Below are 28000 nucleotides of genomic sequence, written 5' to 3'. Positions count from 1 at the left end.
TTTGCCTGCCACAAACGGGTACATTTTTCCTTGGACCATAACTGGTCTGCAGACTGGTGGCAGGGGTCCCTCTCCTAAGGGACTCATCGCAGCTTCCCATTAACATGAGGGTCATATAATATGTTATTCGGGGATGGAAGGACACTGGGCACTGGACCTACGGTGGTCCTTTAACAGGGTTCTTGAATTTCTCTGGGTGACAAAACTGTGAGGAAGAAAGGAGCCTGGGCACTGGCTTTGGTCCCTAGTATTAACTTCTGTTCCAAGAAAGGTGCTATGTTCAGGATCCTCAACCACTTGGTCTGCACCTGTACAGCTAAACGACTCCCATAGCACGTTTATAGTAACCAGAAGAAGGCACCCAGTGGTGTTTTCCGAATAGGTTACACAACATTGCTTTCCATACCGTTCTATTCTGGTTTTGTTCATCCCCTTCCGTTCATACATTTCCTGTCCACCTATTTCACTCTCTTCTACTTGACCCAATCCTATTCCATTATTTTTATATTCTGGTCTCATCTGTTCTACTCCACAGGACGCCAAAGGCTACTCCACACTCCATGCCATCCACAAGAGTGAGGAAGTCCTTGCTCGAAGAGAATTAGATCAGAGAGAAAATTAAAATTATTAAAGGAGAGAAATTAACGGAGAGAAAACAAGCTAGATCTGATGGGACACATGGCATTCCTAGATACTCTGAAAGGTTGAAGAAGGAGGCAAGTTCCAGGCCAGGCTGGCCTCTAGGGGTCCAGGGTGAACTCGACATCAGTCTTGCCGATTTATGGAGACTACCTCAAAATAAAAAGTAGTAGAGCCCTTGCCTAGCATGTGGGAGGCTTTGGATTCAGTCTCGTGGCAAGAGGTGGAGAGAGGAAAAAAGAAGAAACATATTTTTATATCTGAGAAGAACAGGAATTGACGCGGGATAAATGGTTTGGATCACCCTCAGTGCCCATTTCAGCCTCACAATGCTGGCCCACGTCTGGCTGGTAGAATTTCCCAAACGGATGCACGGAGCTGTTTCTATCCATGAAGCACTCAAATACCACCCCCATCTCTGTCTATACAGATGCTGGCGTGGCAGGGCCAAAGCTTACCTCCTCGCTGTATTTGCCCACGTAGGAGAATATCTCTGAGAGCGCACTCATCGTATTGAACTCACTCATGTGCATTCGCGACTGCTCGGCCAGGTACGCGTTCATGTCCTGGTCACTTATTGCTGGCATCTTCCCAATGTCTGAGTAATACCTGTGACGAGCGGGAGGCAGAGAGGAGCTGGAATCGTACACAGAGAGTATACCAGAGGCTTGGAAGCTCCAAGCGGCCGGACCCTATGCTGTGACCACCTGGGGCTCATGGTAGTGTCCCATCTGGGCTTCCGTACCACAGCCAGGGAGGGCCCTCTGCAGCTCTGATACCGGAGACAGAAAGAGGAGGATAAAGGAGGAGGGTAGACAGAGAGGAAGCAGGAGTTGCAGGGCTTCTGCCTGGGGCATCTACTTTGTCCCCAGTTTCTGGCACAGGCCTCCAGTTTGCCCTGTGTGCCTCCCCACCAGGGCTGGAGCAGTTGCTCTTCCCTGATGGCCCATGCTCCCTGGAGGTTAGGAGAGAGAGAGGGGCGGAGGCTGCTGGTAGAGAGGGAGGCTGGCAGAAGGCAATCAGTCACTGTCACTTGCAGCTGTGCACTGCTGTCAACTGGTTAATTAGATGCCAGCATTTACATTTTTAATTTCTGCAATTTGACATTTTATGCACCAGACCTCGAAGTTCCCCGCCAGTGGAGAGCTGCACAGTTTCCTAATGAGGAAGTGAGAGGTCCCTGTGCCCCTCACACGGCCACTTTCTCGTTCTCTCTAATGTGCCTTGGGTCGCCAGTGGCAGGAAAAGAGAAGAGGTAACTGGGAAGATAGGGAGGCACTGGTGAGCCAAGAGGCCCTGTGGTTGCTGGCCCATGTTACACCAAGACCCTGGGATGCAGGGATGCAGCCATCAGCATAAGGAACCAGCACAAGGGAAATGAGAAGAGATGCCAGGACAGGGACAAGGTAAGGCAAGGGAGGTGCTGGCATGGTGTTTAAAGAGGGAAACTCCTTCACTGATGACAGTGATGAACCCCGGAGCTTTAAGGCACAAGGCAACCCCCATAGTCTCATTGGCGGTATCCTGTGTCTTCCTTAGCTTATATCCCTCACTCTCTGTTCTGACAGGGTGCTCCTGCCCCATCATCTCACCATTTCCTTGACTGTCACCTGTCCCCAACAGTGCCCAGTACTTGGGAGACAGGTTGTCAGAAACGGTTCCTTAGGGCTCCTCAGGCTATCAGCTCTAGGCCTACAATGAATGACAGCTCAATTTGTGACCAGAGTCTTCCCAGGCAGGCAAGGGCTGAGACGGCTGCTTGCCTTGGGCCATAGTCTGCAGGGATTACCACTGCATCTCGAGGGATGGAAGAGGTAGGGGGAGATGACATCTGGTGTCTGGCTATGGAAGCGGGTGGTCAGAGGGAATTCCCGTGTCTTCAAAACCCCATTCCCAGCATCAGACACAGTTGCCCACTGCCTGTTGAGTGGATCCTGCTATGGCTGGCAAGGAGGTCTTGGCCCTTGGCCTGCTGTCTAGGTAAGAATAAGGCAAAGGCTGAGTGATGAGACAGTCCAGGAAGCAGCTTGAGACCATCTGGATTTCTTCCTACTTTTCACAACACTGTCTCCCGTTCCCTTTCTGTCCCTGGAAGCCCATAGCCTTTGCATCCTTTTCCTGCTTCATTTTGGTTCCTTCGCTCCAGAAGACACCACTCTTTTCAAGTCAGGCTCCACCCCCAAACACTCATCTCAGTGTTCCAGTACACAGGGTTTGGATGAGTTAGTGATCAGGTGTGAAAGGTTGAGCAGGTGTCTCTATTCATTGCCACTAATAAAACTATATCTGGATCGAATAAACGCCAACATTCCATTTTACAGCAAAAGCACAGAGGTTTCGCTGGTGGGTCCCGACCTTGCCATTGCCAAGGAGATTTGTGCCACTGTGCCCTCACAGATCCTGTAACTGCTACGACGGATAGGTTCGCAAAGGAAAGGTTATCTTTGCGGCCCTATGCCTGAGAAGCTTGGGCACCGCTCTCTCTCACTTTCAGTACTATGGTCAGCAGCTCCTGGAACATAGCTGTGTCCAAGGCTTTAGTCCAGACAGTTCTACTCTGTCATCCGTAGAAAACTGGAGCCTCTGAGTAGGAAGGAAAACACAGGTTCCCACAGAGAGGACATAACTGTCAACAGAAGTGAAGGCCCCTGCTGTTCCTGTTACCAGGCTGTGAAACTGTCAGGCTTCTTACAAACAGCACAGGTTCCCACTGCTGCCTTCATGGTCCCTGAGGGGTATAGTAGCCTAGACTAGAGATCATTGTCTGCACAGTGAAAAGACCCTTCCCATGCCACAAACAGAAGATGATCAACATCAGTCCCTCGCAATCATTTGCCTCCTGCGGTGTACATGAGTAATGCCTTTCTCCAAAGACAATATTGGAGAAAGAAAGAGTGGGGGTAACAGAAGGATTGGAAAAATAATAGTGGAGAGGGCAAGATCAAGGACTGGAGCCTTCTTATCTGAATCTGCCAGGTAACATGCTGGCAATCTTCTCCCTGATGTGACATCAGGCCCCCACTGTGTGGCCTCATCTCTCATACTTCTCTTTGCCTTGAGGAGACTGGACTGGACCAGGGCATGTCTGTAGCCTTCTACTAGCTCCCTGGTGGGTCAACTACATGGGGCCTTGTCTTTGGAAGTTCTGGATGGCTGGAGGCAAGTGGCCACAGGCTACTCAGTTACTACCTTTCTGCCTAGTTCTCAGCCCCAGGCTGCCTCCTGCTAAGCGGCTGCATCCTCTCTGCAGGCCCTAGGTAATGTTTCCACCCCCTCCCAGGCCAGCCCATAGCTAGCCAGTCATCCCACCCCCACCCCAGCCTAGCCATGACCCTCGTGGAGTCTTCTCTGCCATGCACAGCATACAATTGCTTCCTTCCTGCTCCTGCCAAGCTGGCCTTCATGCTGGGACTTCAGTAGCAATGCCTTATCGATTGTTAAGAATGCAATAAAGCCCTGACAATGAACTTCAAACAAGTGTTCTCATCGGCTGACCGCACACGAAGAACAGAAAGGTCAGCCTTGACCTCCTTTTTGAACTTGCAGAATTTCTGCCTACAATGAGGCCCCTTTTTACAGAGGCTCTGAAAGTCTCCAAGCTCTCCTCCTCCCCCATACCAGGGCTGGCCAGTCCTGCCAACCTGCAATGCTGGCTGCCATTTGCTCTGATAAGGAGGGGCTGGGTCCCATGCCTGGTTTCAGTTCATTCCCTTTGCTGAGCTTTGGCCAACTTCTGTGGCATGCCAGCCTCTGGGGACCACATATCAGAGCTCAGGGAGCTGCTATTCAGGGAAAAGTCCTGGCTTCTTCCATGTTCACGAGTCTTTTGAAAGAGGTTGGAAGGAGGCTTCCGCTGAGTGTTATGGTCAGAGGACAGACATGCAGACAGGAAAGGCATCTTGAACCTCATGCTCTGACGCCCCTGAATGTGGCTTTCAGGGGCCATCCTGAAGGGAAGCCTGATGGCTCCAGACCCAGCAGAATGAAGGCCTCGCTCCTCGACCCACCCAACTCCAGCTTGTGGGTATTGCTGGACACTCAGAAGTGAGAGCTGCAAGGAGAAGGGGTCAGGCCCAGTGTTTCCCACGTGCCTGATACACCAGAGCCCACAGGTGTATCAGTGTCAGCTTAGTGGGTGCATGCATGAGAAGCCAGCTGCCCAGCCCTGCCTCGGCACTGCTCCCAGGGACAGCTTCACTTCAGTCGTCCATAACTAAAGCCAGGGGTCTTGATGATCACTGCTAGCTATATGGCACCAAATCCATTTGGGTGCCTTAGAAGGTGTACTTGAATGTTTACAAATTTCACCTTCCTTATGATACGGTGCATGTCACAGATGTCACCACCACTACCATTAGAAGACGTGTAAATGCATTCAGTGTGTGGCACACCCTGGTGCAGTCCCCAGTGAGTCAACAGCAGTTCCTCTCTACTCAGCTCCCACAAAGTCTGCACACAGTAAATGAGTGGGGCTCCAGTTGCTAGGGACAGCCTTGAGCTGCTCCCAGGTAAAGATCTGAAGAAAGCAGATTTCAGAGGATAACGGAATGAATATAACCAGAGGGCATGACGCTCACGTTGAAAAGGTTGTACTGAAGCCCATTACTTTGTATAATGAATATACGCATTAGTCTTTAAACAAACAAAAAATAGCGACAAAACAAAACAAAATAGAAAAGCCAAACCAAATAAAGCAGAGCTCATCAGACAACCACACTGAACAGTTGGATTCTCTCAGTGAGGTCGGTGCAGCTGTCAACGGTTCTCAGGAGAGCAAGAGACTCCTCTCCTTTCTGCCCAGACTTAACCACAGGCAAAAAACTCAATTGGGACGGTAAAGGTGGGAAGTTTTCAGAAAGTCACCACCACTACCATTAGAAGATATGTAAATGCAGAAATGGGATGGAGGACTGGGGAAAGGTTGGTGGGAGGGTACAAGTTATGCATGCATGCATGCATGCATGTGTACTATGTGTATGGTATATATGTAAATGGACATGGATAGCATGTAGACATGTGTACATATATACTTGTGGTTTTATGTATATACAGTGTATATGTATGTTCATGGTATCTATGCATACATACAGTATTGTGAATGCATGGTGTATATGGTCTATGAATTTGTATGCTATATATGCTATGTGTGCATGCACATGTAGTATATGTGTGAATGGTGTGTGTGTGTCTGTGTGTGTAAGAGAAGATGAGGGACCAGTTGCTAGGATCCATGCTGTTCCATATGGGGAGGTTGGTCACATGGCAACTTCTGCTATGATTCTCAGTGCTTGCTCCAGTGTGGAGCCCAGGGTCAGCTGTGACAGAGACTAGTCTGGAAGGTTTGGCCTGCTTGCAGGGGAGCTGCCTCTGGTCCAGCCAGGTGCCCTCAAGTTTCCATGGGGGCACACTCACCTCTCCACCCAGTTCTTGTAGCTGGGAATGTCCTTGGCATAGAGCAGCTTGTTGGAGGGAGAGTCCTTGCCCAGCCGGTGCTCTGACGTGGAGCAGGAGTCCATGAAGGTCTGGGCCACCACCGAGAGACAGGCATCCGTGATGCTGTTTTTGTGGATGTCAAACACAAACTGAGGGTTCTTGATCATGTTCACCCAAAACCGCAGGGGCAGGCTGTGTGGAGGGAAGAAATAGCTGGTCATAGGGGGATGGGACAGAGGGGGTATAGCCTGATGGAGAGTCCTGGGAAAGACCAGTGGCTACGTCTCACAGAGCTTAGATAGCGTCTGGGACTGTCTGGGGCTGCCACGGGAGGTAAAGGGTACAGGCAGGGAAGTGGGTCTACTCAGCATACAAGAAACCAGCAAGATTACAGGGAAGGCTCATCCAGAGATATACACTGGAGGAACTTGGGAGGACACAGGGCCCAGTTGTGATGTGGGACTCCAAACCTTCCTTTTGGCATACGAGTCAGCCTGTGCATGTTACAGAGCAGATTTTAGGCCTTTATTCCTATCTGCCTGATGCTGGGGCCATCCCTTTGGTGAGCTTTAAGGAATCTAGGTTTTGCATCTGACTGCTTAATGGATGATTTGGCAGAAGTCACACCCTTGCTTCCTGTCTAGCACCGTATGCCACTTCCTGCCTGGTGAAGGAACTGGCACTGAGGGTGGATGCAACCAAGTGACCTTTTCCTGCCTGGCTGCCATGTAGCACCAACTCCTTATCTAACCCATAATGTCCCATCCTTTCCCTCCTGTCTTCCAGACAGTACCCACTGCCTGCCAAGAGCTCAGCTAGCAACAGGGAATACAATGACTGGGATGCATCCTCTGTCTTCGGGAATCCTGTGTTCCAGGGTTGTAGGGAAGACATGTGCAGGCAAGTGCACATAGACAACACTTCCTGCTGAGTGCGGAGAATGTTGGACGGAGCTAGGTGCCAAATCTGCCCCGAGAGCAGCCCCTGCTGAGCCTCCTCAGAAGGGGAGGCTTGACAACTTTGCTCTTCAGTGTTGTGTGTGTGGAGTATACCTGTGTGTTTGTGTATGTGGAGGCTAGAAGTCACCCTGTAGTGTCATCATTCAGGAATCACCCTCATTGAACTGTTTAGTTTGCTCTCTTGGAACAGGGTCTCTCACTGGCCTGGGGCTCCCTGGTTAAGCTAAGCTGGCTGTCCAGGAAGCTTTAGAGACCCTCTTGCTTCTGCCTCTCTGTGCTAACTTACAAGTGCTCATTGCCACGACCAGCTCTTCTATAGGTGCTGGGTGTTGTACTCAGGTTCTCACGCATGCACGGCAAGGATTTTGCCAACTGAACCATCTTCCCACTTCCCCATCTCCTCAGTTCCCTTGTTTTGAGACAGGATCTCACATAGCCAGCCCAGGCTATCCTTTAATTGACTATGTAGCTAAGGGTCCTTCAGCCTCCACATCCCAAGCCTTGGGGTTACATGTGTGCACCATGACACACAGTTTCATATGGTGTTGGAGCTCAAACATGCCCAGGCCCATGCTTGATTTATTTTAAAACACTGCATAGGTATGTTCCGTGGATGGGCTGCAGGTAGGGAATCTATATACAGAGGCAAAGAGATTGTCTCTATACACAGTGTGGCCTGATTCTGTAGTCGCTGGGCTTGCTAGACAGAAGGCCTGAAGGAGGAGGACTGTCCCAAAGCCTCTTTGGGCTGTGCTCTCCCTGCCCATTCCAGCTCTGCGGCTCCCACCAGCCTGCCAAGCTGCTGGTAAGGAGGGGACCACCGTGCAGGCACAGATTTCTTCTTTCTCTTTGCTCCCACCTCTTTGCCTCCTGCCTCTTCCCCTGATGTTTTATTGTTGTTTTGGTGCCTGTGCTCACGGCTGGTGATAGTTACCGTGCCCGCGTGTGTTTGGCTTGCCTCTTAGAACTTAACATCTTTGGATTACATTATTTCAAGGCATCAGATACAATATTTTTGCTCTTGTGCTATCTGCCAGCAGCCAATCTGTATAATATAAACAACAGACACTATAAACACAAGAAGACCTGACATTCAGAGATGCCAGTCAATCAACAAGCACTTATTACCGTATTTTTCGGACTATAAGACGCACCTGACCATAAGATGCATCCAGTTTTTAGAGCAGTAAAACAAGAAAAACAGCAATTGGACTGCAAGGAGCACTCTAATTCCCCACACCACTAACCCCCTTGGACCATAAGAAGCACTCTAATTCTCTCTCCACCCCTGCTTTTGGGGGGAAAGTGCATCTTATGGTCAGAAAAATACGGTAAGTCTCTACAATGAGTGCCACACAGGCTTGGGATAGGCACAGTGAGGCTTGCTAATATTCATCACTGGGAATCCAGAATGGGAAGTAGATGGAGTGATAACACATAGGTACAGGGGCTCATAGCAGCTTCTCAACCTCTATAAAAGGTGGTCATGGTCTCTGGGCTTGGAGCTCTGAGTAAAAGACTCAGTTTCCCTTCCCAGTTAATTCTCCTGTTCCAATCTCTCTGGGTTTTCCTAAGTCCCAATCCGGTTAGAGGTTCTGGGAACCCACAGGGCGGCAGTAACTGCTTTTCCCTGTCCCGTAAGCCAGCAGGGAGGCAGGTGCGCCACACAGGAAGCAGAGGCACCATTGAAGCTCCTGTCTAATGAAATATTAGCATGTTATTAACATCCGTGGTGATGCTCATCTCCGGCTGATTGCAGCCACTCCAGGTAAATGAGAAGGAGTGCTATTTAGCAGAGAGCCTGTAGGGAACTGGGGAAGAAGGGGTGGGAGAGGCAGGCAAGCCACACCTTGAGTCAGGAATAAAGAGACAATGCCCTCAGCGGGGACAAAGAACTCCAGTCCCCAGGCAGAGCTGATCATTTCTAACTGCCTCTTGTCCAGGGTGCCAGGGGATCAGGGCAGGGGCAAGAGATGGCCTTCTAAGGTTGAACTTGAAGGTGATGTAGTTCTTTCAACAGTATGTGGAGTGTGCTCTCCTCCCCCGCTGCACTGTGGGCTTTCCATTGCCTGGTCCATGTCTCTGGGCAGCCCCCGTGACCTTGGGATGACTCAGAAAGAAGACTGGCATCTAAGAGGTGGTTAGTCATGTCTCCCTGGCCAACACCAATAGATGGGCTTGGTGGAGCGCCTGTCCCACTTGAAGGTGGCTGACACTAGGTAAAGAGTCACTGTCAGAGCGATGTAGACTCGAGGGTGAGTGCCGCCCCTCAGGTTCCTCCCAAGAGTCACACTGACAGGGCTTAGAGGGGAGGAAGCTGATTTCCCAGAGGCACATGATATAATCCAGTTCTAGAGGGTCCTAGAAGGATGAATGGGCTGAGCCTCTTTGGGGGCTGGTGATCTTCTGCAAGTGGAAGAGGGAAAGGTCATAAGCCATCCAGGAGACTAGCATTGACACCTCAGGCTGGCTTCTGCCTCCTCAGTTTTCAGGTCCGGGCCCCTGGATGGGCATCAGGGTACCTGCTTGTGTTCTCAGCCTGGCCAGTCCTAGTGATTATAGCACTGGACACTGGGCCTTTGCTGCTTTATAAGAAACAGCTGGGGAGAGTGGCCTGGGAAAGCACCATCTAAAGGCACCAGGAATCTGGTTCTAGGGAGTGAGACTAAACATCAGCTAGCTCTGTCGTAGCTCAAGCAGGCCGTCGCTGCTCACGCCTCATCAATATTTACTGAGCCCTGTTTCCTCAAGGTTCTGCATCCTGTGTTGAATACTGATGCTTGACCTTGTGGCTTCAGCCTCGAATGAAATACTTGCTCTATACAGTTGGTGAAGAAGATACTGTGCATTCAAAGGGCAGTGAGGACCATGGTGGAGATGCTTGGAGTGTTGTCAGTAGTTAGAAAGTCCTGTGGCCTCAAGAGAATACAAAGTGACTCTGGGCAGTTTTTGCAAAGGGGTTTTGGAAAGAAAAGATAAGCTTATTTATTGCGTGGGGTTACAATGTTCCTTTTTCAGTTGGGCACCACCTGCTTGTGCCTCAAAACCCTATTGACCCTGTCCAACACATGCATTTTCTGTGCTAGTATTTGTCTGTGTATACAGACAACTGTTTCTCTTGCCCCATATTCTCATCTGCCAGCTTACTGAGGGCAAAGACCCTGCCTGACTAGTCTAAGATCCTCAGTATTGGATATAGTGTCCCACATGCAGGAAGTAGCTGGATGTCACAGTGCCCGGCTGTGATGGTACATGTTAACTTTTGCCAGTGGATTAGAATGGTTTGTTGTCCAAATAACTGACTGGAAAGGAAGGTAAAAAGACCGATTAGAGAACCGGAAAGTGAGAAGATGGGCAAGACCAGAGGCTGGGGTTGAGTAGAGGCTCTGCTGGGAGGCAGACAGTTGTCCAGCTCATCCTCAGAAAACCTGCCTCCCTGATGCAAGCCTGGGTGGGCAGGCCGCTGGCCGTCGTAGGCGTGCCCTTCCCCTCTTTACTCACCAGTTGCTCTTCCAAGTGTGGCGCACGTGCGGGTCATGGATGCCGTGCTTATCAGCCTGCTCATCCAGGAAGTCAAACATGTACTTGATGGCTAGAGGGAGGGCAGAACCCCGGTGGGCTGTGCTGAAGATGGTCTCGAAGAGGTCATCCACAAACTTCTGCAGTGTGCCCTGAGGGAAGGGGACACACGCAGATCTAGCTCAGCCTAGGCATCTCTGGGTCGGGGTGTGAAAAGCTACCCCAGAGACATGGCACTGGAGGTCAGTGCTCTGCCCCTCTGCTAAACATGATGCGGCGGTGGGGGTGTGGAGACAATATGCCTCAGATCTTCTCCCCTCTCACAGGTCTCTGGCAATCCTACCTTTCCTCTGGCCATAGACAGAAGACAGATGGCAGGGTCCAAAACATCCTTCTCTCCCAGCCACAGGGTTTGGTTTCATATCTCTGCTGGTGCCATTGTAGCACTTTCCGAAAATGCTAATGAGCACTGGTCAGAGATGACCAATCCAACCTGCTGGTTCTGTTTGGCTACTACCCACCCTGGCTAATGATAATGAGCATCTGGTCCACACAGAGACCAGAGAACCCAGACTCTGAAGAGAAAGGCTGGAACAGCAGGCAAAGATCATCCCCAGAATGGGTATTAGAAATGGCTTTGGCAGAGTTATGGGTACAGTCCCAGTTTCCGTTCTTAGTGATGGCACATGGCACCCCAAGGGATGAGCCGTTCTTCTCTAAGGAATACGGGGAGAATAGGAGTAGATGTAGCAAGTGTCTGTAACCGAGAAGGGGTGCTGAGGAGGGTGGGAATAAGACTTCAGATTGTGTGCTAACTCATGTCTGTTGGGATCTGCCTGGATTGACAGGTTGAGCCGGATCCTGCAGCTCACTCATGACATTGTCTGACGTGGGAGGGAAGACAACAAAAGGGCCTGCTGCACACTGGGCAACTGTGCTAGCAAGTATGTGTGTGTGCGGTGTGTGTGAGCAAGCATGTGTGCATGTGTGTGTGCACACACTTGTGGGCATCTGTGGAAGGCAGAGGGCAAACTTAAAGTGTCTTCCTCCATCCCTCTCTATGGTTTTGAGACAGGAATTTTGCTGACCCTGGAGCTTGCAGTTCAGCTAAACTGGCTGGCCCGTGAACCCCAGGCAGGTCCCGCCTCAGCCGTCCCAGGACGAGGCCATCCAACTCGGGTTCTCATGCCTGCAGAGCAAGCTCTTTGCCAACAGAGCCATCTCCTCAGCCCTCAGCCACAGGCCCTTCCTGTGGCCCTTCCTGTGGCCACACACTTGCTGCAGCCTGCTTTCTGCCCCGTACCTTTGTGGCCAGTAGCCGCGTCAGGTAGATCTCAGACACCATCTTGCTCCCCCGGTCTCCCTCCTTCTGGTCTCCGTGCTCATGGTTCTTCACCAGATGCCACAGCTTGACCCCACTTTCCAGGTCGGGGGTGATCATGGGGGTTCGGGAACGGAGGCTGTCAGGGCTGCCCGTGTACCGGATCATGTTTTCTGTCAACGCAAAGAGCCCAGCAGCTCAGAATGAGTGAAACTCTGGAGTCCTTTCCACAACAACTTGCAGTGCACTCCTCTTCCCAGCCCACTGCTGTCTTAGCCTTCTGCCACTGGTTGGCTGTTACTTTGCCTCGGTGTGGCACATTCCCCGAAAGGCTTATGTCTTTCCTGCAACTTCTCGGAATTATCTGTAGCAAATTCTACACACTCATGCTGCCCCCCCCCCATTCCCATACTTGGCATTGAGTCAACCCTTAATTATTCAATTTGTAGAAATATAAGATTGTACTCTTACACTTCTCCTTGTGCATGCTCTCAAGTCCTGTAGCGTGCAGCCAATTAAATGCATATGTAAGAGCGGGTAGCCTGTCTGCCCTATGAGCAGTGGCCAGTGAGGGCTCCCAGGGCATCTGTCCATCGCTGTCCTGCTCTGGGCCAGATCACTTCTTCTATCTTACTTGATGAACTGTCTTCCTATATTTTGAGTTGTGATAAAATGGGAACTGACTAGGCAAAGGACGATGTCCTACTATGCCCATGTGTAGCCTATCTGTTCACATTTTTATCATTCACAATAACTGATTTTGTGTCTTTTTCTCTTCTAATTCCAGCTTACAACAGGAACGTCACTGCTCAGGGTGATCATGTGTCTCCACGCACTTAAGTGGTGACAGAACAGGGCATCTCTAGAGCATTGATATTATATCCAGTACCTTTCTCGCCTTCTTGCCTTTCACGCCATTGCATGATAATAGTATGTCCTTTACCAGTCGTTTAACCTCTGTGCTTCTGAGTTATAACTTCCTAATATAAATAATTGAGGGAAATAATAATTTTTTAATTCACTAGATTATTGTGAACTTCATTTGAGACGATGGGAGAAACTAAGACTTATAGACTGAATGACCTCATGAAGGTTAGTTCTCTCCCCCCCGCCCCCTCTGTGTGTGTGTGTGTGTGTGTGTGTGTGTGTGTGTGTGTGTGTGTGTACCCATAGTGAGCACACATATGTGTGTGTACATATATGGAGGCTAGAGGTCAGCGTTGAGTGTCATTTCCTAGATGCATCCCTCTTGATTTTCGACACAGTACCCTCGCTCACCTGGAGCTCACCATTAGGCTAAACTGCCTAGCCAGTAAGCCTGAGCTACCCTACTGTCTGCACTTCTCCAGAGCTAATAGTACAAGCGCCCACAACCATGCCTGGCAGTGTTACATGGGTTCTGGAGGTCGAACTTATATCCTCATGCCTGCACAGTGAGCCCTTTACCAATTCAACTATTCCAAACCCTGAGGTTCCTTTGCCTGCAGCTAAAGTACATGCTTATGCCCCAGAGTAGAGCCAGTTGCTGCCTCATCCTGGCTGTCCCTCCCAGTCAGCTGACCTGGTCCTCTCCCCTAGCCACTGAGTCCTGCTGACCACACCTGCTCAGGACCCTCCTACTCCCCATCCCTGACACCTGATGAGATCTTACCATATTTACTTGCTGAAGTCCTGGAGACTGTGGAATTGTTCACTGCATTGTAGGCTGTCACTTGCTTGGACACTAAAGCCACCACAGAACCATCTGGAACCTACAGGATAAAGACTTCTAAGGGCCTGGGCATGACAACTCTTCCCACTTATGCCAGGACATAATGACAAATTGAGACTATCTGGGGCAACGAGGGGACACTTAGCACTCTGATGGAAACGTGGGCTTTGGGGCTCCTCCTTTCCCTTGAGAACACACCACCACAAAGACCGGAATACTACCTGCATTCTGTTCATTCTGCTTTGTGGCTTTTGCATGGAACAACTTCTGGGCAGTAGCTGCCCCTAACTTTTCCCTCCCTAGGCTTTCTGGAGATCATCCAGCCTTAGGTACTCATGAGGCCTTCTAAGCAAGCATCCTTGGGGAATCTGCCCCACCCTACAGGAAGCATTCACGTCAGCATTCTATCTCCAAAGAGGCTCGGGGTCTCTGAGTGGGTGACATCAGCTCCTCTTGGGTCACTGAGGATCATGGACTGCTGGTGAAGCATACATTGGGGGCTTGGTGACTAACCTTGAGCGGCTGTAATTTAAGACCTATGAGCTCCAAGGAAATGCTATCTGCTTGGCCAGCGCCTGGCTCCCGTGGCCAGCTCACCTGGTAGTGGGCTACCGTGTTGAGTCTCTTCCAGTCGTTCTCAATCTTGGTGGTGATATCTTCATCCTGCAGGATCATCCTTGCCCCACTACCTTGTCTCCACTCTGCAAGGAGAGTGGTGGCAACTCAGAAAGGCCCTCTGGTCCCCCCGGGAGCATCCCGTGTGCCTTCTATAGGTATCACATAGGGCCATCTCTAGAACACAGACAGACTAGTAAAAGCACAAGTCCCTCCAAGAGGATGAGTTTGGACGTCCTCGAGGAAGAGATGGCAGAGCACTAGTTCTGGCTCAAAGTTAACAGGTTACCTCAGGAGAAAGGGCTGCGTATGTGAACATCACCCCCTTGCTGTCCCCTGCGCCTGTCTGCTGTGAGCGCTCAGAGCGTCAGGAAGCTGTGCAGTGTGCACAGGTTGAACGAACTAGAACTCAGTGGACACAAAGTGCTGATCGAAGCACTGGCAAATCCAGCTGGCACTATCATGGCAGCCCCATTCACTAGATGTATGGGGAATTCCCGGGGCTGGTAAGCTCTGTGCTGCAGGTTTACTTACTAGAGCCTTTTCCCTTTTCCCTGTGGTATGCCTTGAGGAAAACATGGGTCATCCTTGGAGGAGGATAGGATAAAATATTTTCAGGCTGTTCTTATCCTCTCTTCCCCCAGACTCCCATCTCCACAAAACTGATGTGGATAGAATCCATCTTAGAATCTAGACAGTGTGCGCATGCGCGCGCACATGCGCGTGCGCACACATACACACACACACTCTACCTCCCTTTCCCCCCACTCCAGTATCTACACCCCAAGACCTTGCTGATAGATCACACAGAGGGAAAGGAACTAAGAGCTCACTTCTCATCAGCTGGAAACCTCTGTCCTAATAATTAGCGCGGATCACATGTGGAAGGAGAAGCATACATTACAATCTTGAAATAGACACATGGAAGTCTATGTGCATGGCAGCTCTCCTATATGTGCTTATACATGTGAGTGTACGTACACATGGGTACATACCATTCTCATGAGCACACACTCGAAAGGAATAGCAGCCTCTTAAAGTTAAACATAACATGCACCGTGGCCACGTAGCTGCTGCCAGACCTGTGTTGTACAGAGCCATCTGGGCTTGCTCACAGTGCAAGCAGAGAGATATAGGCATCCTTGCACAACAATGCCTACCTGGCCTGCCATGGCTTTTTTTCCACATAGACCTCAGAGACACATGTGCACATTCCCTGCTTTGTTTCCCTTCTACCAAGGCTTCATCTCCCCTTATGGCCCCATTTGAGGCACAGAAAGTTCCATTTCTTCTTATATCGTACATACTGTGGTTAGAACTTTTGACTCCACCAAGCATGGGATCCGGAAGGGAAGCATCTTGCTCTGAGGAGGAGCAGAGGGGCTCCTGATATCCTAGCCCAGCCTTGCTCCTCCAGAGCATTCCGGCTACCTAGCTTAGCACTGTGCAAAGACTCAAAGGGATGGTTCAAATGTGGCCTGTTTGCTCACTGGAGTGGCGAACCCACTGGAGAAGCCACCTCTGAGGCCTGTAGCTGAATTCTGTTGGAATTGTTTATGGTGACTTGGGCCTAGGGCAGATAGGGTGAGGTGCAGGAGGGAAGTGCTCTGTGCAGGGCCTGATGATGGGTCCCTGTTTCCATCTGTCACTGGACTGTGCTGTTGTTTTTTGCTTTGCTTTTTAAACTCCCACCCTGGGTCTGCAAGCTCTCATGCCAGAGGAAAGTGAATACCTCCCTTCCGGTCAGGCAGCTGATTCCCAGGGCCGTGGACCGCCATGAAGACCAGCTGGCTTGAGGAACGTGGCAGTGGGTATCTTCTGCTTGCATGGTGAATGCTATTTGGTTTAATCAGAAGCTGTGTGGAGGGCATGGGGGGAGGGCAGCACAGGGGAAACGTCACGGCATGCCAGAGAGGGTGGTTGGCGCTCTGCACTCTTGACTCTCAGCTGGGCTGGCAAAGGTTCTCTGCCTGCAGTGCAGCTCCCAGCCCCTCTAAGTTAGCATATTAGCACCCTTGCTGGTAGAGCTGCAACAGTCTCAGTGGCATCTAAACAATGACAGTGAGTTACTGATTTGGGGCCAAAGTGCAGAATTCCCATTGCAGAGCCCTCCCTGAAGTTGTGTGATACACAGCCTGTCCAGACGTACTCAGGAGCCATGGTTGTGAGTCCCGTCCAGTAATTATGTAAGCAAACGGGAGTCAGTCTGTTTCCATGCCCCCATTCAAAAAAGTAGGGCAGGAAAAGGCCATGTCTCCCCCAGGGGCACAGACTGTCCTTGGAGTAAGAAATGGATGATTCTAGATGTCTCCCAGCAGGGCTCACACAGTGCGCAGGACACAGGAAGCACTTGGCAAATATTCATTCAGTGAATGAATAAAGGAATAAGCAAGCAAATGAAGAAAGGGCACCTGTGGCTTGGTGATGGCTGCCTTTATAACCAGTTAAAAGAGCACTTCCCATTTGTGTATGTACACGTATATGTACCATGGCAGATGGCCAGTAAGTGGCAGTTGAAGGTGAACTCTGAGCGGCTGCTAGCAACTTGAGAGAAAGGATTATGGGAACAGAGAGATGTGACCTGGTCTTTGATTATTGCCCCACATTCCACCAATATTAATTACAATTGAGAAAATAAAAAAGAGGTATGTTCAGGAAGCCAGATACAGAGAGCCATCACTCCAGGCCACTCTTCAGTTTACTGGCCAGCAGAGTTCACATGCAAGGGACTTCACAGTCTCCCCCTTGGGGGTCACTCAGTGTCCACAAAAGGAGTCCCCGTGTTCTGGGTATTCTCAGTGTGGAGGATGAGTGGGGACACAGCTCAGGTACTGCCGCCTAAGGCCAGCCATGTGCTGGGAGTTGGAGAAAGGGAAATGATGGGATGAGCCTGCACCCTCAGCTGTGGGTAGACTTATGCTTGCATCTGGCTGTCCTGACTATACCTCCCACTTGGACCTTTGGAGGTCTAACAGGTCACTGGCTGCTTTCCTTGAGCCTAGAGCTTCTGTTTTCACAAAGTCCTGACATATTGATGGGACAGCCACATCTTTTCCCGGTAGCCAAGACACTGTTAAGGATGCTGGGCAGTGAGCAGGCAAGACATACACTTACCACTGATGCCAATGCTTGGTCATAGATCTGGGGCTGCAGGATGAAGCCTCTGGGCTATCCAGTCTTACAGCCTCCAACCCAGGCCCATGCATGGGCAGGTCTTTCTGCAGGTACCTGGGAGGTAGCAACTACCGTCTTTTGATCTCAGACAGTTAAGGGTGTCTCCTTAAATACCAATGTGAGGGCTGTAAGAAGGAAGCAGGGAGCACTTGGCCTTGCTTCCGGAGCCCTTAAGCTGTTATTTTTATTACTTCTTACACAGAAAAATTGCTATGTGTTTTTTTTAAACCTAAACTATCAGAAAAATTTTTAAAAAATAAAGAAATGTGCCATCCCAATCCACTGTTGATGAAAGAGAACCTGGGCACTTATTGTATTCCTTGGGCTGTAACAAAGAAGCAAGGGCCATCAGCCAGCTACAGGGCTGACCTCTGGGGGGAAGAGAGAGTAGGGTACAACTGAAGGCACCCCTAAATTCCCAGACAGAGTTTAAATAGATCAATAAGGAAACTGCTCCCCAGGATGTATTTTCCCTGGGCAGAGTCTCCACATCTACTTTTACTGGAGGGCTCAGTTTCCATGCCATGTCCACACTGACCAACCCTCCACGCTGCCTTGGAACCTTCCAGAGGCTGGCTCCAACTTCTGTCCGCACACTGTTCCATATGTCCTGTGCCTACCATGTCCAAAATCCAGCTTCTGAAGGCGCAGAGCTTCACTGTCAGTCACGCATCTGGACTCCTACTGCCCCCTCAAGTCATCATTTGTTCAGTCAGTCAGTTGTCTCTCCACCAAATCAATATTAAATATTTCCTATGTCTCTGGTATGTCTCGGGGAAAAAAATCTAAGTGTGGACTTGGGCTCGGCTTTCTGCATGTTCTTGTCCTGTTTCGTGAGCTTACCCTGATAGAGGTGCGAGCCGTTACACTCTAGGAAGGAAAGCAGGCACTGAGGAGACAGCAAAATTAGAAGTCAAAGCCAGTCACACTCCCTGTCCTGCGAGCAGCCTGTGCTCCTGACCTGTATGCTGGGCCCATAAAATGCTTACCTGGCACTAGGAGTGAAAACCCTAAGGTGCAATTAAGACACTGAGGAGGCAGAGTAGACCTGTTATCTTAAGCTGGGAGGGGCAGTTCTCAGGGTGCCATGCTGCATACACATGGCCTGCTCAAGAGGCCCCTGGGAGGGGAAACCCCTTATTTTGTGCTCTATATTGTTGCACGTACAAAGTCAGGTATTTAAAAAGAAAACCAGCAAAGGAAAAAGTCTCCAAATCCCTGGTTGTATGCTCGTTGGAGCAAATGAATGTCTACTATAACTCAAGAAAACTAGTACTAAAAACCGATAAGATGACTCAACAGGTAAGGTGCTCGCCACCAAGCCCAGGATACACACATTGTAGTAGGAGAGAACTGACTCTTTTAAGCTGTCCTCTAACTTCCACATGTGTGATGTAGAACTCCATACCCTACCATGTGGATGTAAAATAAATTAATTAAAATGTAATAAAAAGTAAAAAACAAACAAACAAACAAACAAACAAACAAACCAAAGACCTCTTTGTGTCCCTGCCTTGCTCTGTATGAGGTGACCTTGTCAGGCCAGCCACAGGGTAGCCAACAGCTGTGTTCTTAGATGCTAAGACAGATGGGGATGCTCTTAGAGTCCAATGACAGGGGTGGGACTCTTCTGGGTACTGAATGATAACACCGAGCTCAGTCTGTGACATGGACCTTGGGTCTGGGTGGCTCTTGACAGTACCTTCTGCAGACGAGGACACCAGCCACACCATCTGGAAAGGAGCCTGCTTGTGACTACCGTGTTGAAATGCCAAGCATGGAAAGTCTCAGAGCTCCAGTCTCATCAAACTCCAATTATTGGGGTCTTGGGGCTCTGGGCCATGCAGTGAAGGGCAGGTGACAGAGGTGGGCAAGAGCTTTGTCTTTACTGAGCCCCACCCCCCCGGGGCTGGGTGGAGAGAGGAAGGAGCAGGGTATAAGAGGAGCCAGGCAGGGAAGGGCCACCCCAGCTGGGCTGGGAAGGAGGGTACATCTCTACCCAGATGACAAGAGTTGTGTATTCTCGCTCAGGGTGGCACTTGTGTGACTCTGATAAGTTTATACGTAGGAATAAGTAAGTTAGAATGAAAGGCTTGAGGGCCCTTTGACTATCGGAAGATGCCCATAAGATTTAGTAGACCAGACCATGGTGCCCGAGGTTGATCTGAAGGCCATGGATTGGGAAAAGGTGAAGAGAGAGGCCAGTGTTAGAGCAGTGGGAACAGAGAGCCATGGGGGCATGGGGAACAGCTACTTTTCTTTAAGGCAGAAATGTACAGACAGTGAGGGAGCAGGGCAAGGGCACAGGGCACAGGGCACAGGGCACAGGGCACAGGTGTGTTCAGGACATGGGCCAGAAGACTTGGAGTTGCTAGAAGATGGGGGGAAAGCATGTACACAAAATTTTGAGGAGGCATGTGTTGGCAGTGGAGATTCAGGCTTAGAGTAGAACCAACCTAGAAGGGGTCATCGCCTCTGAGAGTGTTCCTGGTCAGTATTCTGAGAGTCCACCTACTCAACAGCAGGTGCTGTGTGATAGGGTAAACCATCCTCGTAGCCCAGAGCACCTCAGTAGGCCTGGCCCTTGACAGGCAAAATGAGAAGGAGACTACATCAGGAAAGCCAAAGCCTAGAGACCCCACTTTCCAACAGGTACCTCAGTTTCCAGCCCTTGGCCTCTATGGCGGGCTCTTTTCCGAAAGCCACTCTGCCCCATTGCACAGAGCCCATGCAAGGCTGCAAGAGGAGACAGGATGCTCTTGTGCACACGTGTGGCCCGATGAGGCCAAGGCAACCCAGCCAAGGGCCCTGACTCTCTCCATAGCCACTATGCAGGGGCATCTGGGGCAAGGACCACAAACAAATTTGGGGAAATCTCTTAGAGGGTAGGAACGAGTACTCTAGGGGTTAGAAGGTTGGCACGGTACTGTGGGCCTGTAATCCCAACCACTGTGAGGTCGAGGCAGGAGAGTCAGAAGTTCAAAGTCTACGTGGGCTACAGAGCAAGTTGCAGGCCAGTCTGGACAATTTAGTAGAGACTCAGTTGCACAATAAAAAGTAAAAAGAGGTGCAGGCATGTATCTCAGTAGGCTGTTTGTATGGCATGCACAGGGCTCTAGGTTCAATCCACAGACCTTTGAGAAATCACAGGAAAGAGTAAGAAAACTGACCCCGGTGATGGGGGAGGTGGCCATCTAAAACTATTTGGTTAAAAAGAAATCTATTTTCTATTTATTGTGACAGCAAGTTCTCAAGTAGGAAATGACTGGTCTATGAAATTTAGGGTTAAGAGGAGTAATTTTAAAAATAGAAATGCAACATAGGTCTTGTAAAATGTGATGTGCCCTGGCATGGCTAATTGCAGGACAGGCAAGAGAGAGCCCAGGGGACTTTTGAGCCCGAGGTCTTATGTGTGTTAGGCAAGTAACATACCACTGGCTGAGCTACATCCACAGGCCTCGTCCTCATTTTATATTCTGAGTCAAGGTCTTAGAAGTTTCCCAGGCTAGTCTTGAACTCAGTCTGTAGCTTGGGCGTACTCGCCTTGAACTTGGAATCCTCCTGTTTCAGCCTCCTCTATAGCTGGGATCACAAGGCTGTACCATCAGCACAGGCTTTAGGGGACATTCTCTGATACACTATGGGTGGCTCCAGACGGTGTGTCAGGTCAAGCCAGAATTAAACAGGCAGGTGGTGGCCATGGGGCAGAAGGAAGGTGACCCTGACATTCATATGCATGCAGCGGGAGAAAATTGCAGGCTGAGACCTCTCTCACCACAGCTCCACCCCACAGGCACCGGAGACAGAGGACAGACTCACTCACAATCCAATTTGTTATACTTGCACCTTCCAGGGAGAGAGGGAGGGGAAAAAAAAAAGAAGAAGAAGAAGAAATCCCATTATCTTTATCTATCCTTCCCATCAGCCAGCAGAAAATGCAAACGGGGGAGAGACAGCTGCCGTGAACTCTTTATATTTCATTCAGAAGAGGGTGTATCTTTTATTGCATACAGGGATTTCTTATTTGAAAAAAAAATTCTTTCCAAATGACCTCAGCAGCAAGACAGATGTGGGGTGGTAGAGTTCCAGTGGGCGGGGGGGTGGGGTGGGGGGGTGGGGTGGGGCGGCTACTGACAGAACATTGGCTTAAACCAGAGGAATCTCTGGAGGTCAAGGGCAGTAACAGAGAGAGAAGGGGGAGTGCCTTCCCTCTACTTCCCATTGTGTGATAGGAGCCTAGGTACTGGGCTGAAGGCAAGCATTTTTATTCCCTCTGGAGGAGCGGGCAGGAGGTGTCAAGAATTAGCTCAGAGAGAAAAATGTCCTGCCCCTGCTACTATGCTCAGAAATGATGAACTTCTCCTAGTCTCCTGGCCACCAGTCCTCCAGGGGCTTACAACACGTGTACAAGAGTCACATGGACAGGACAGTACAAGATGGACAGGTTATTGAAGGGTAGAGATGCAAACAGGTCCCCGCCCAGGTACTCTAGGCTAGCCAAAGTTGTGAAATGACGGGGCCAGATTGTACATTCAGGGTGGAGTACCACCTGGACACTGTGCTTTGAGAACCCCACGCTCTTAAAATATCTGTCTTTGACTATTTTTCCTTCCATATATCCTGACAGTTTATAATCCAGGCAGACCCCATGTCCTTTGCTTTGGGTCCTGTGATGGTGAATTTTATGTGTCAACCTGGCAGGGCCGTGGTCCCAAGACACTTGACAAAACATTATTCAGCCTATTTGTGTGAGGTGTGGGTATATAAAAGTAACTTTAAATCCGGGGATTTGGGGTAAAGCAGATTACTCTCCAGAATGCGGGTGGACTTCTTCTGATTGGTTGAAGACCTACAGTGAGCAAAATGCTGACCATCCTGAGCCAGAGGTGGTTCTGCATGCAGAAGGCCACAAGCTCTTCCCTGAGCCTCCAGCTTTCCAGTGTATCCTATAGAGTTTGGACTTGCCAGCCTCCAAAATCACATGGCCAATTCTGTACAAGACACCACCCCCCTAAACACACAGGGGGAGGGGGGAGGACAGAGAGAGAGAGAGAGGGAGAGAGAGAGAGAGAGAGAGAGAGAGAGAGAGAGAGAGGGAGGGAGAGAGAGAGAGGGAGAGAGAGAAGAGACAGAGACACAGAGAGAGAGAAAGAGAGAGAAAAGAAGAAGAAGAAGAAGGAGGAGGAGGAGGAGGAGGAGGAGGAGGGAAGGGAGACAGAGACAGAGAAAGAGAGACAGAGATGCTCCTCAACTCACTCAGAGTTATGCCCAGATAAGCCCATCCTAAGTGGAGCATATAATAAGTAAAAATGTACTCCAACTTAGCTCAGCTTAAACACACTAGAGCACTTACACAGAGCCTATAGTTGGGCCAAGTCATCTGACCAAAGCCTGCGTTTTCTAATGAGATGAAGATCTCCTGTACAGTGTAGCACACCCCACTGGCAGTGAGCAGTAGAACACTGAGTGGGTGTGTGCTACCCTACTGTACAGTGGGAGACTGGCTGTTTCCCTTGGATCCCCACCAATCACAACTGCCCACAGTTACTTTAACGTCTGAGTCTGGACAAGGTTCCTGTAGAGATGAAGGGAATGCTGGGAGAACTCCAACCCAAGCAGCCATAAGTAGATGTGTTGGGGACAGCAGCCACAGGCTGGGCTGCTGAGAAGATGATGTCCACCAGGGGTGAGGTGTAGGTGAATTTCTTTAAGATAATAAGGTGTGAGACTGACTTCTTCCTGTAGTGGAGTCTGGGGCACAGGCTGGTCATGTGGGGAGAGGAAGTAGCTTGTGCCAGATAGCCTTCACTGTGGGAGCAAGAGGCTCAAGGAGAAGTGGCAGGCGCTGCTGTCCTGGTCCAAGAGCCTCACATAGCCAGTGTGGCAGGTGGCCAGGTGGCCCTTGGCATAGGTTGATCTGTGGTAGCAATGACATCTTTCTTTATACCTTGATTTGAGTTTCCAAAGCACTTTTATCTACATGAACACTTTGCCTCGCCTCCCTCTCCCGACAAGGCCAGGCCTGGAAATGACTCCTGGGTCTCTGAGGAGCCTTCGTTTTTCCATGTGTTGCAACCTAGTTTTGGTCTGAAGAAAACCAGAGTTTGGGGGCTGCGCCAAACTCCTGCTTTAATAATAATAATCTTAAAAAAAAAAAAAAAGAACCCTGGGGGAAGAGCACACAGCGGGGCTAAGCAGGGAGGCCCTTGGGAAGACACAGCAGGATCCCACCTCTCTGGGGACATACATTGGATCACACTGGTGAGGCTATGAGTCCTGAGTTTAAAGTGCCTTATGAATCCCTGCTGTAAACTCCCTGCTACAGGCTGGCGTGGTTCACTTGGGGAGACCCCAAGAGCACCAAAGTGGGAGAGGGGGTCTTCTTGGAGCACAGGACATGAGCTAGCACAGGGGGTACTGCAATACTGGAGACCCACCCATCTGGACAACAGTGGCCTTTCTAGGGCCTCTATAGCCTGTTGGTTGAGAATACAGCCACACTCTGGTGGGCCCTGGGATGCAGCTTCCTTCAGGTCTCCTCTCCTAAAGGATGGAAGAAAATGACTTTGTTGGACACTATGGCCTTCCTTCAAGATGGCTCCTGACTGTGGCTGTGAGACATATACGAGAGGCATGTTACACTTCTTCACTGAAGACGTACTTGACGGGTTTTGCAGCCTCCAATCTCTGAGGGAAGCAATTCTCCAACACTAACTGACAGTTTCTTCCTCTCCCACATATGGTGCAGGAGGCGTCAAGGAGGGAAAGATAAGCAACAGCCACCGGCCCCAACACAGTCTCTCCAGGACAGCCAGCAGGCACGAGAGGGACACACTTCCTCTGCTTGGGCTTCGATGTAAAGTGCTGGTCCCGCCCTTCCTGAACTCCATCAGGCCTGAAGCTCACACAGCCACCCACTGGCTCTTAATGTAACCCAGACACCATCCCCCAGTAGCAACTGAGCCCTGATCCCCTAAGTGGAGGGAGCTACTCTTGCCTACTTAGGAAGCCACCCTGTTCTCAAACACAGCCCCGCCCCCTGCCTTTTAGCACCCAGGCTCTCCACCAGCTCTTCCCAGGCCTCCACTCACTTCAGATATTGATGCTGAGGAGCTGAGGGGTGGCCCTATCCTGGGCCCGTAGGTAAAATAACAAAAGGAATGTGGGTTGCTACCTGGTTATCCACTGAAGCACTAGAGAGGACTCGGGAATGGCTTGAGAGAAAACAGCACCGGAGCCTTCCATACTGGAACCATTTCATTCCCCGCTCGCTCTACTGCAAGGGCCTTTGCTCCATTAGTCTATGGGGCCCCTCATGGAGGCAGAGGGAGGTCAAATGCACACAGACATACAAAGCCACTCAAGTTACAGGCACTGGTGCCCTGGGACACATGCATAAACACTCACACCCAAGACCCCTGCTGCGAAGCCTCCTCCATGCCCCAAGAGCAGGGCACTTAGAGAAGAGGGTCACCAGGTCCTGCACACATCCAGTGTTAAGCCTAGTGGGGGAAGACAGGGATAAGAGGGAATATGAGGCGTTCAAGGAGCTAATAGAACTTCCTGATGCTCAGGATCTTTACGCATCAGAATCTTGGGGGGAGGTGGACGTTGGGGGGGTAGCTGAAAAATCACTCTGGATTTGAGCAAAATTATAGATGCCCATCTGTTCTCCTCAGCTTAGTGGAAGCCAGCTTAGAGGCCAGATGGGTGCTTAGGGTGTCTGGGGGTCTTTCATCCCACCCCCATGTTGCTAGGAGTCAACATCCCCCATCATACACAGAATCCACAAATATCCACAGCCAGTGTCCTCAGCAGCATTTCCCTTCTCCCGTGGTACAGAGACACCAAATAAAAACTTTCAATGCGTCACCTCACTGAACTGTTACTATGAAGTACTTGCTGTTATTATCTCTACCTCATAGGCAAAGAAAGGAAGGCACAGATACTTTGAGTAATTTGGACAAGGTCACACAGCAAGTCCCTAGGGACCCCAGGTCTCACATCCAAGTGCCGCGAACAATGCTGGAATTGCCCTTTTCCTCCCTGGTCTCTCCAGAGCCTCCTCCAGAGCATCATTCCCGGTGTGGCATTCTGCAGAGCTCTCAGGCACAGGAAAACTGGCTCTGGGTGGCATGCCCTTGTTTATACAGGCTATGCCATCTCTTCATGGAACACTCACACACGGTGTCATTCTACTCCGCAGCAGGTCGTCACATCTCATTTTCCTCTATTCTCTTTCCCCATCCTCCATGGCTGACCCAGATCCCTGGAGCTGTGAGTATTCAGCAAAAAAATTATAGGCATTGCACAGAGGGGAGGGAGAACCTGGGCAGGTGGGGGTGGGGTGGACAAAGGCAGTGTCAAGACCTTGGCCACGGGGGCTTGGAAGAGTAGCTTTGCCCTCACAATCCCTACATTCAGATATGACACCTGCAATCCGAGCCCTCAGCCACTCAAAGCACCGCAGAGGCATTCCCTGCCAGGAGGATTCACCAGCAGAGTACCCAGTGACCTCCGGCTGTCTTTTACTGAAAGCTCATGGACCTGCTCCCACTAATTCCAACCAGACTGTAGAGGAAAACACAGCCTGCCTCCTTCTGCTCCTCTTCTGTTCCCTGAAGCTCAGATTTACATACTGCTGACTCGAAAAGGCCGGGGGTGACCAACACCAGCCTCAGGGATAGCCCTGGGACGTGGCCCTCTTACCCAGGTCCATGTCTGCAGCCTTGGGCCGATGGGAGCACGGCACATTCTTAAAGATGGCGTCTAGGATCTTCTCCTTGACCTGCGTGATGGTGTCACAGTTGAGGATCTTCACTGGGATCTCTGGGTTGTTAGCATTATCTGGACTGACACAGCTCAGGACCTGAGGGTGGCAGGGAGAGGTCACATGAATGAAGGTGACAGTAAGAGGGATTCCCAGACCCCAGCAGCATCCTGGGATCCTTCATGAATGACTCCTCCTCCTTATGATGGGCTATTGAGGGGCCAGGGCAACTCCATCCTTTCCAGAGAGGCAGGATGACATCGTGGCTTCAACATCACTGCAGAGGTATAAACTGTACATTTAGCTCCCTATCAGGACAGATGCTCAGATTTCCCAAAGGGAACAGTATCCAATGAAGAAAGTGATGGCAGCAAGGGAGGGCCTGTAACAGAACAGGCACAGAAGCATGTGCACGTCTGTAGTCCCTCACTTGTGCATCTGTGTGCAAGGGGACACGCCATTAGCACCTCCAGACCCTCACCAACTCACACACACACACACACACACACACACACACACACACACACACACACACACACTATACCCTCACACACATGCTCAGTACTAATGAGAAACTTGGCTCCTGTTTTAAAAGATTTAATTGCGTTGGTTTGGGAAGCGTTTCAGGCTGACTGGAGGCTGCGGGTTCTGTTAGAAACTTAATGTATTCTTTAAGTATAAAAAGGTGCCCTTTAAAAACTGCAGTTTCAGAGCTCCCAGTGGCCTCCCTGGCTGTGAACCTGAAGCCCTGGTCAGGGGGACGAGGCCACTGCTAGGGCAGGGCCTCTACTTCGTATTGCAGAAAGAGGCGGGAAAATAAAAACCACATCTCCAGCTACTTGCTTCCTTTAAGAACGTCAAAGCTTTTCACTGGCCATCTCATGGCGTGCTTTTTCTGTATTGCTAATGCTTTGGGGGAATCCCTGGATGGACCCCAGTGGAACAAGAAGGGAGCTATGGGGTACAGGAATGATTAGGGGTGTGTAAGAACCAGGCAGAGAGGCTGTCCTGCTGTTCTGGGCTCCCAACTACCCCGCTGCCCGTAGAGCCTGAGCACTCCGTGTCCCCCTCCTTCTTGGAACTTCACCCTGCCCCACCCCCACCCCAATGCCCCTACCAGTAACCATTTCCCAATAGCCCCGTCTGGCTTGCAGAACCAGACACCAGCCCTCCGCCTGCTTCATGTGGTGGTAATCAGAACCCTGGCCCTGGACGCCTGCCTCTCATTAGCAGCTAGACTGCTTTGAGCACAAATGGGGAAACATGCTTATTCCATTAAGAAGAAGGGGGAACCCTAAATCTATATAAAAAAAATCATACTCTCACCTTCAAAATGCCCTGAACTGAAAATAAGGGAGGCTGGGCCTCCTCCGAGCTAAATGCCTATGAGGGCCTTCTCCCTGCCAATCCCTTTCCCCCTCTGAGAGCCCTCCACACCCCTCTCCCTCCTGCTCAGGCCACTATGCTGTCCTTTCGCCAGGCGGCCCTCAACGGGCTGCTTAGCCTCCTCTAGGAAGCAATATGGCCTTGCCTGAACTCTTTCCCCGGCAGGACCACGGAGCAGAGACTGATACTTAAGGGTGATCTGTCACGGCATGCTTCTAGACACAAAGCAGTCGCCCACAAAGGATAGGGTCCCAGGCTCAGCAACACATATCCTACCCCTGGCTCTTAACTGCCTCAACGTCACCTATCTGGTGCTTCCTCGGCAGGTTCCCCTCTGCATAGAGGAGCTAGCCACCTGGTGGACTCCCAGATACATGTTAGCATTCTATCAGGTTCCTGGGAAGGAAGGCGACATTCTAATAAGCTCCTGGGGGGACATCTAGACGGCTAGTGGGCTCTAGGGGGACACACAA

General features: G+C 50.5%; 1 protein-coding gene across 1 annotated transcript in view; it reads right to left on the bottom strand.

Annotated features, from left to right (window-relative positions):
- The window catches only part of PLXNA4 (plexin A4), a 452691-nt gene that overhangs the window by 8166 nt on the left and 416525 nt on the right, over positions 1-28000 (bottom strand). The window contains exons 25-31 of the mRNA XM_084784426.1: positions 26081-26240; positions 14180-14283; positions 13523-13622; positions 11854-12044; positions 10533-10702; positions 6052-6264; positions 1098-1248 (exon numbers count right to left, since the gene is read on the bottom strand). Of these exons, the coding sequence (XP_084640552.1) occupies positions 1098-1248; positions 6052-6264; positions 10533-10702; positions 11854-12044; positions 13523-13622; positions 14180-14283; positions 26081-26240 (1089 nt within the window). The remainder of the gene's footprint in view (positions 1-1097; positions 1249-6051; positions 6265-10532; positions 10703-11853; positions 12045-13522; positions 13623-14179; positions 14284-26080; positions 26241-28000) is intronic.

This window comes from Acomys minous (genome assembly GCF_964271855.1).
Source record: "Acomys minous genome assembly, chromosome: 6".
In the NCBI taxonomy this organism is placed as follows: domain Eukaryota; kingdom Metazoa; phylum Chordata; class Mammalia; order Rodentia; family Muridae; genus Acomys; species Acomys minous.
This window is presented reverse-complemented; position numbering and strand designations above follow the sequence as displayed.